At 60.8% G+C, this 9,061-nt stretch overlaps 1 protein-coding gene across 1 annotated transcript in view; it reads left to right on the forward strand.

Annotated features, from left to right (window-relative positions):
• ADAMTS10 (ADAM metallopeptidase with thrombospondin type 1 motif 10) overlaps positions 1 to 8,866 on the forward strand; it is a 63,281-nt gene extending 54,415 nt beyond the window's left edge. The window contains exons 17-25 of the mRNA XM_066336340.1: positions 573 to 696; positions 1,128 to 1,208; positions 2,260 to 2,423; positions 3,017 to 3,143; positions 4,429 to 4,558; positions 4,898 to 5,102; positions 5,733 to 5,909; positions 6,547 to 6,703; positions 7,164 to 8,866. Coding sequence (XP_066192437.1) covers positions 573 to 696; positions 1,128 to 1,208; positions 2,260 to 2,423; positions 3,017 to 3,143; positions 4,429 to 4,558; positions 4,898 to 5,102; positions 5,733 to 5,909; positions 6,547 to 6,703; positions 7,164 to 7,273 — 1,275 coding nt within the window. The 3' untranslated portion in view covers positions 7,274 to 8,866. The remainder of the gene's footprint in view (positions 1 to 572; positions 697 to 1,127; positions 1,209 to 2,259; positions 2,424 to 3,016; positions 3,144 to 4,428; positions 4,559 to 4,897; positions 5,103 to 5,732; positions 5,910 to 6,546; positions 6,704 to 7,163) is intronic.
• Positions 8,867 to 9,061: the final 195 nt, after the last annotated feature.

Genomic DNA, 9,061 nt, shown 5'->3' on the forward strand with positions numbered 1-9,061 from the left:
CCACCCCTGGGCTTGTGCCCATCCCCTCTCCAGGCATTCCCTGCCTGTGGATCTCTGCACTCCCAGCCTGTGCAGCCCCAGGCCCTTTGATGTTTCCCTTGCAGTGGGATCTGGGGGAGCTCTAGAAGTTAATTATAAGAAATCACAGTGGGAATGGCCAGCAGGCAGACAGACAGACAGACAGACAGACAGAGTGTCTGTCTCCCTTCCTGTGTCTCTGGGATCTTTTTGTCTCCATGGGGCTGAACACACTGTGGAACAAAGTGGGATTGCACCAGGGGGAGGCACAGCTGTGACCCTTGTGCCACCCCACAGGCGGTGGCAGAGGGACAGAGGCCACAAGGACACGTGAGCTGCAGGGACAGGCCTTCCCTTGGGCTCCACACAGGTGCCCCAAGCTCTGCTTTATCCCAGGATTCCTGCCTGCACCCTCCCAGCCCTGCAGAGACCCTCCCGGCAGAGGGGTGGCAGAGGTGACACTGAGGTGTCCAGGGCAGTGAGGGGCTCTGGGCTCTGCTGTGGGGAGGACAGAGCCCCTCCAGCTGGCTCATTCCTGCTGCTCCCTCCCACAGCACGTGGGCTGTGACCGGGTGCTGGGCTCTGACTCCAAGGAGGACAAGTGCCGGGTGTGTGGGGGAGATGGCAGCTCCTGCGAGACCATCGAGGGCGTCTTCAACCACTCCCTGCCCGAGGGAGGTAGGGGACACACGGCCTGCTCACCCTCTATCCCTCCTTGAGCTCACCTGGCCCTGGGGACAGGCAGGGACATATCCCAGAGCAGCATCCCGAGGGGCAGGACCGGGCTAGGAGGCAGCAAATCCCTGCTGTCCACCAGCCCAGCTGTGCCCTGGCCTCCACTGGTGCCCAAATCTCTGACACAGAGCTCTGAGCTCCTTCCCTGCTCCCCAGCTCACACTGCCCTGGAGCCAGGCTTGATCCAGAGCACATTCCCAGTACAGCCAGTCCCGTCACAGTGCAGACCCACTCCATCTTGGTGCCCAAAATGCTTTTCCCATCATTTCCCCGTGGATAAGGGGTTGGCTCACACTCCATCCAGCCCAGGGCAGCCCTGGCTCTGGGACTGGAGGCTGAGCATTCCCCCTGAGCAGCCCCTGGTTGTCCCACAGGGTACGAGGAGGTGATCCAGATCCCCAAGGGCTCCGTCCACATCGACATCCGGGAGCTGAACCTCTCCATCAACTACCTGGGTGAGACAGGGCTGGGGACGCTGAAATCCCAGCCAGAACCTGCCATTCCCCTGGGATTCACAGGGGCTGGGGAAGGCCTGGCAAGGAGAACTTCCCACTGCAGCTGGGAATGGGGTGGGTGGGTCCCAGGCTGGGATTTAGGGCAGGAGAAGGCAGCGGGGCAGTGTGGCCCAGTGTCCCTGTCCCGTGTGAGCAAACCCCACATGCTGCAGTTCCCGGCGCTGCCTGTGCCTCGCTGGCATTCCCCTCTGCCATCCTGGGGGTTAAAACGCTCACGTTTCCCTCGGGCTTGGTTTTCCAGCCTTGCTCAGTGCCGCTTTCACAACGAGGATTTTCTTTCCCCTTTTTTTTTTCCTGCCTGTCCTCCGAGCGATGCAGGGCGGGGTGCTCTCCCCGGCAGGATTCTCCTGGCAGCATCCCTCCCGTCCACTCCCTTTGTGCCCCCATCCCTCCCTGCCCAGGACCTCCTGGTGTCTGGATTTCTGCTCTCTGAGCAGACCCCTGTCCCCAAGCTCTGCCCCTCTGAGGTGTCTCCTGGCGTCCCAGACGGAGGGAACATCATCCTCCAGCCCCTCCAGCGTTGGGGATCCTCCCCGTGCCGAGGAGGAGCCGCTCCCGCAGTGTCGGAGCGTGGGAGCGGAGGGGAAGGAGCGAGCGGTCCGATCCCCCTCTAGCGACTCTCCCGGGCAAACACAGCCCGGCTCCGGGCCCCAGCAGCTCCAGCAGCCCCAGGAGCTCCAGCAGCCCCGGCCCGGTCTGCACAGCTCCATCTGAGCCTGCCTTGGTGGCCGCAGCTCGTCCCCAGCCCAGCTGAGCTCCCCGCGCCCACCGAGAGGTGCTGGCCAGGCTGAGGCCGCACCTTGTGGACACTGGTCCCACCCTGCTGGTGGCTCTGTGTGACCCTGAGCCAGCCCCTTCCCTGTGGGACAAGGCTGATGCCATTGTCCCTCTGTCCTGGCGATGCTCTGAGCCCGGCAGGTGAGGAGCACCTGGCTGGAGTCGGTGAAGTGCTTCCAGCCTTGGTGCTGAGCTCTGTCCCGTGCCCTGGCAGCGCTGCGAGGGGACAGTGGGGAATATTTCATCAACGGGAGGCTCTCCATCGATCCCCCGCGGCGCTTCGACATCGCCGGCACCACCTTCCACTACAGGAGGTCTCCTGAAGAGCCCGAGTCCCTGGAGGCTTTGGGACCCACCAACATCACCCTCTTTGTCATGGTTGGTAACCTCATACCCCCGCCAGCGTGGTTCTAGTTGGGCTAGAGGGACCTTGCCGTGGCTGTGTGGGGATCGGAGCTGATCAGCCCCTGGTGTTGGGAGTAAAGGGACACAGAGACCAGAGGTGATTTGGGCTAAATTCACACAATCACAGAATTAATTAGGTGGGAAAAGCGCTTTGAGAGCATCGAGTCCAACCTGTGACCTGACACGGCCTTGTCAGCCAGGCCATGGCACCAAGTGTCACATGCAGTCTTTGAGAGAGTCACCCCAGGAGGGACAGGAGCCCACAATCCCTGTGCCTTAGGAGGCCAGTGCTTTATCCACTGGGCACTCCCAGACCTCCCTCCCTAATCCCCAGATCTTCCACCCTAATCTGTCAGGTTTGGGATGATTCCACCCCTAAGTGCCTGGGAGCTCATTCTCTGATCGAACACCGCTGTCTCCACTGGTGGCTGCCCTGCCAGCCCTGGGAGAGGCTGGAAAGGGGCCAGGGGAAGATTCCAGCTGCCCTGGATGTTAGAGGGGCTGTGGGATGTCACCTGGGTGGTCCCTGTGGTGGCACTGATGTCCCAGGGGTGCCTTTCCCGCAGGTGCTGGTGCGGACGGAGCCACAGGGGATCCGCTACAAGTTCAACGCTCCGGTGGGCAGGGATGGCTCCAGCCAGTACTCCTGGCACTACACCCCATGGACCAAGTGCTCCGTGCTGTGTGCAGGGGGTGAGCTTCGGTGCTGCGCTGGTTTGGGGGGACATGTGGGACCCTCTTGTGCTGTGTCTGGGCCTCTGGTGGGCTCTGAGGAGCTCTGGAGTCTCTGCACAGCCCCACCCTGCTCTCAGCCGTGTGAGAGTTGTGTCAGGCAGTGCCAGGGCAAAGAATCTGGGTGCCATCTTCAGCTAGGCCACAGGTGTGGGTGGAAGGACCCTAAAGATCAAATTTTTCCACCCCCTGCCATGGCAGGGACACCTTTCACTATCCCAGGCTGCTCCAAGCTCTCTCCAGCCTGGCCTTGGACACTGCCAGGGATCCAGGGGCAGCCACAGCTGCTCTGGGCACCCTGTGCCAGGGCCTCCCCACCCTCACAGCCAACAATTCCTTCCCAATATCCCATCCAGCCCTGCCCTCTGGCAGTGGGGACCATTCCCTGTGTCCTGTCCCTCTCCACCCCTTTTTAAACCCATTTATTCATGCAGTACATCAGTCACAGAGTGGCTTTAGGTTGGGAAGGACCTTAAAGCCCATCCAGTGCCACCCCATCCATGGGCAGGGACACCTTCATCTGTCCCAGGGTGCTCCAAGCCCTGTCCAGCCTGGCCTTGGGCACTGCCAGGGATGGAGCAAGGACAGGTTGGCTGATCAGAACAGCCCCTGTGGCCTCAGATCTAGAGGGGAGCTAGCCCTGAATCCTTGGGCTTGTTCCCAAGGGGATTGGCACACAGGTTTGGGCCATGTCTCAGGAGTTGGGAGAGCCTGGCTGGGAGGGGCAGCTGAGCTGGGGTTCAGAAAAAATGTTCCAATAATGTTCCCTGTTTAAAGCTCAGGGCTTGTCTTCCATTCCAGACACTGATCAAGTGTTGTCCTTCCTTGTTCCTGTTATTCCCCAAGTGCTGCCCAGAAAGGCCAGGCTTCATTTGAACAGGTAGAACAGGTTCATTTGAGCATGAGAACCCCTGACTAATGAGCTTTAGAATCCCAAAATCATCAAGGCTGGAAAACCCTCCAGGGTTATTGAGGCCAACCTGTGCCCAATCCCCACCTTGTCCCCCAGAATGCCACATCCAGGCACTGACACCACCATTCCAAACCATCCTTTTTTTCTGGAGGTGTCAGAGAAGCCCGTGGTTATGAATGGAGGAATAAGTTCAGACTCCATGTGCAGGGACAAGCGGCTGCTGTGTCACATCACCCTGTGGGAGCAGAGCTGTGGGGCTGGTACCCGCAGCCTGGCTCTGCTCCAGCCTCAGCCTCCTCCTCCCTTTGCCCCTTCCCTCTTTTCCCTGGGCAGGCAGCCAGATCCAGTCTGTGGTGTGCAGGAAACTCTCCGATGGCTCAACCGTCCCCAACCATTTCTGCAGCGCTGACACCAAAGTGCCCGAGCGGCAGAGGAGCTGCAACACCGAGCCCTGTCCCCCAGCGTGAGTACCTGGGCAGGGGGCAGGGGGGAAAACCAGGCTGGAAGAGAGTGAGATTCCCCCCTGGCTGCCATTCCCAAGTCACAGCCCCCACTGGTGACACTGCCTGCCTGCAGCAGCTCTCTTGGGGAATGGGGTTTCTCGTCTGTGTCCCAGATATTCAGTGAGTCCCTCAGGAATTGTCCCAGCTTCTCTCCTGAAGTGGAAGGGCAGATGTGCAGGAACTCTGTGGTTCAGCCACAGCTGCCTGTGGCTGGAGTAGGACCAGGGCTGTGTGCAGGAGTGTGGGGACAAGCCCAGCCCAGCGTGCCCCTCCAAGCTCTGCTGTTGACCCATCTCCAGCTGGGCCATTGGGAACTGGTCCGAGTGCAGCCGGAGCTGCAATGAGGGCGTCCGGACCCGCAGCGTCTTCTGCAAGAGGAAGATCTCTGCCAGCGAGGAGAAAACCCTGGATGATGCCTCCTGCTCCCAGCCACGGCCAAAGATGCTGGAGCCCTGCAACAACCAAACATGTCCTCCAGAGTGGGTGGCCCTGGACTGGTCAGAGGCAAGTGCCAAAGGAGGGACACGGAGCTGGGGAAGGGTCTGAGGAGAGGCTGAGGGCACTTGGCTCGTCCAGCTGGAGCAGAGGAGACTGAGGGGAGGCTCCTCGGGGGCTGCAGCTCCTCCTGAGGGGAGGCGGAGGGGCAGGGGCTGAGCTCTGCTCTGGGACAGGGACAGGAGCCCAGGAAGGGCTGGAGCTGTGCCAGGGCTGGGCTGGAGCTCAGGGAAAGGTTCTTCCCCCCGAGGGTGCTGGGGCACTGCCCAGGCTCCCCAGGGAATGGTCCCAGCCCCAAGGTGCCAGAGCTCCAGGAGGGTTTGGACAAGGCTCTCAGGGATGCTCAGGGTGGGATTGTTGGGTGTCTGTGCAGGGACAGGGGCTGGATCAATGATCCCTGTGGGATCCAGGTCAGGATATTCTGATTCTGTGATAGACATCATCTCTCATGTCTCCGAGGGCACTGCTCCGTAGGAGGGCAGTGCCAATCACCCGTGACGGCCATGGAGAGCAGTGTGGGAATGTTGTAGCTCAGGAGCCAGGAAAGGTGGGAGCAGCACGGGGGGAGCCAGAGCTGCCTGTGTCCCCTCCTTGCCCTGACCGTGTCCCCCGTGTCCCCCGTGTCCCCTGTCCCTGCAGTGCACCCCAAGCTGCGGGCCTGGCTTCCGCCACCGCATCGTCCTGTGCAAGAGCGGCGACCACAGCGTGACCCTGCCCACGGCCCAGTGCCACGAGGCTGCCAAGCCCCCCACCAGCATGAGGTGCAACCTGCGGCGCTGCCCCCCGCCCCGCTGGGTCACCGGCGAGTGGGGAGAGGTAGGGGACAGCCCCACCCATGGGGGGACTGCAGGAGAAGCCTCCCCAGCCCTTCAGATCCTGTGGTGCAGGAGGCTTTTACTGTGTGGCCACCACAACTACGCAGCAGGACCCCATGGCAGTGCTCTCTGCTCCCTTTCTGGCTCATTTGTGATGGTGACCCAAGGGCAGAGTTGACCCTGGGGGTGGCCCAGGTCTAGCAGGACCCCCCAGAAGTCACTGAAGGGTCCCCATGGATGGCTGGGGGTGAGCAGGGCAGTAGTAGAGGTGGGCTGACCCTTCTGCCAAGCAGAGCCACTGCTGATCCCCCCCAGAGCCCAGTGGGGTGGCCCTGACAGTCCTCCCTGCCCTCCAGAACCCCTCGAGCTGCAGGGGGACATCGGGGTGCAGGAGGCCTGGGAAAGGCCAGTGATTTAGGGCTGGGAGGGGGATCCTCCCTGAGCCCTGGAGAATCAAACCAAGCTGGTTTGGGATGCAGGGCCACAGCACTCAGTCATGGCAGGGAGTCCCCGCTGGGGAGGGGAGGGACAACCACCTCCAGCACCCTTTGCACCCCCGAACCCCCATCTGTGCCCACTGCTGTCGTGTTCCTAAAGCCGTGGTGGCCACGGCAGCTCCCCCTGTGCTGTCCCCACAGTGCTCTGCCCAGTGTGGCCTTGGCCAGCAGAGAAGATCCGTCCAGTGCCTGGCGCACACCGGGCAGCCGTCCATGGACTGTGTGGAGGCCCTGCAGCCCCCCGGGATGCAGCAGTGCGAGACCAAGTGCGAGTCGGGGCCCACGGACAACCCTGAAGGTGAGGGGTCTCTGGGGAGGGGACACGTGTCCTGCTGGGGACAGGGACACTGGAGCCAGCACAGGAGCAGTTGGGGGGCTTTGGGGTGGAGAAACCCCATCCATGGAAGTGTCCAAGGCCAGGTTGGATGGGGCTTGGAGCAACCTGGGATAGTGGGAGGTGTCCCTGCCCATGGCAGGGGTAGCACTGGATGGTCTTTCATGTCCATTCCAACACAAATCACTCTGAAATGTGATCATCCCGTGTCTCTGGTCCCAACTTGGTGTGCCTTGGCCCCAAGAAATGAAGGAACTACACCTTGAAAAACGCAGGAACTGCACTTTGGCCAAGAGAGGTTTTAATTAGTGAGGTCCTCAGCAGCTTCTTCATCACGGCTGCGTCTTTCAGCTTCCTGGCAAACCCTCCAGGATCTCCTTGGCCTGGCTGTGACCCTGCTCCCCCTGCTCTGTGTCCCCTGCAGAGTGCAAGGATGTGAACAAAGTGGCCTACTGCCCGCTCGTCCTCAAGTTCAAGTTCTGCAGCCGGACCTACTTTCGACAGATGTGCTGTAAAACCTGCCAGGGCCACTAGGACACAGTGGGACACAGCGGGACCCCCGTGGCAAAACTGGAAGGCCAAATCTCCACCGGAGTGCTCCGAGCCGGGCCCTCCCTGCCCGCCCTGGGAATCTCCCCTGGCTCCCACAGACTCCAGCCACGCTTCCAGCAGGAGCCGGCGTCCCCCAAACCCGTCCCCCACAGATCCCCGTGGCCCCCGAGCTTCACCATGGCAGGTTCCCAGTTAAACCACTGCAGCCCCAGTTGGATGAGCGCTGGGAGAGGGGGGAGCTGGGCAGAGCAGGGACTTTACTTGAAATTCTGATGTTGTTATTTATTCGTAGCAGAGCCAGGTCCCGCAGGCGCCACTGAGGGAGGTGGCACCTCTGGCCCAGCTCCTGCCTCATCCTGCTCCGGGTCCCCAGGGCACCATCACGGGGCTTGAGCACTCCCGGGGCTGCTGCCCTTCCCCGGGATCCCAGGGGACACAGGGAGGAGGGCTCAGGTGCCTCAGGGGACCAGCGTGGCTTGTGGCTCCTGGGCGGTGGATGAAGAGGAGCCGCTGTGGGGAGTGGGGCTGGAGCAGGGATTTAGTCTCCTTGGTTTGCACCCTGTCACCTCGGGACCGGCAGCAGGGGACAGGGAGCAGGTCACCCCGTGAGCAGAGGGTGACACCAGTTTAACTGGGAGAGGGGGTTCTCCAAACTCCCATAGCGACCAACTTGGATTGGGGTGTTCCCCTGTCTGTCCTTAACGCCCTTGTCACTTTTAGGAGCAGTTTTTATCCCTTAGAGCACGAGCTGAGGTGGGGGCAGAGGCGTGCTCGGGGTCACTCCATGGGCATCGAGGCTGTGCCAGGCTCAGGGAGCAAAGCAGAGGAGGACACAGGACACAAACACTCCTGTCACAGTGTCCCTGCCCAGAGATCCCCTCAGCCTCTGCAGCGGCCTCACTTCCAAAGGTGCTTGACTTCCAAAGGTGCTTTGTCTCCGAAAGGTGCTTTGCCTCCAAAGGCAGCCTGGCCACGTGTGGCTGTGGCCTCGAGGTGCCAGTCCCAGTGCCACCCACTCCTCTGCCCACAGGAGGCCTCCAGTGATGGGAAAAGATCAGGCTTGAAATTCCTCCTTTGGTCACCTCGTGGCCAAACCTGGGCCAATCTCTCTACGGGCAGCCTGTGGAGGAGACCTGATTCCCACTCTCCAAAGCATGTGCCTTTTGTTAGCAGTGTAATTGTTATTATTATGATTATTTTCAGGCCTTTCCACATCACAGCGATGGGAAACCTTTCTCCAAAGCCGTGTTTTGTTCCCTTGGGGCCACCCCCACGGTGCAGGGAGGGGACAGTCCCCTTCCCCCAGAGCAAAGCCCCCGTGTGTTCCTCTCCCAGCTGTGTTTTTGTGTCCACCTGCTCCTCAGCCGATCGCAGCTTCTCTGGTGCTCAGCAAACCTCGTTTCTCTTCCTTCCTGGTGCCATGCTCCGTTCTGACGTTTTTTGGGCGAGGGGAGGGGGTGTTTCACCATTTTTATATCAATATATATCTACTGACCAATGTTTAACATACTAACTCTGAGGAGGAGCGACGTAACGGCATGAATTATAATAAAGGAGTAGCTACGATCCCGGGCACAGCCTCTGCTCCCACTTGTGTTCCCCCAGCCCAGGGTTGGTTTTGGGCACCCACAGCACCACAGTCCACCCCAAAGGAGGGGTTTGGAAGCAGGGGAGGGTTTTCCCTGGGGATCAGAGCAGGTTGGAGAGGTGGGGATTGACCCAGAGCTGCTTTAAGACATGGAGAAACAATTTCCCCCATCACACAACCCC

This window comes from Sylvia atricapilla, chromosome 26 (assembly GCF_009819655.1).
Source record: "Sylvia atricapilla isolate bSylAtr1 chromosome 26, bSylAtr1.pri, whole genome shotgun sequence".
Lineage (NCBI taxonomy): Eukaryota > Metazoa > Chordata > Aves > Passeriformes > Sylviidae > Sylvia > Sylvia atricapilla.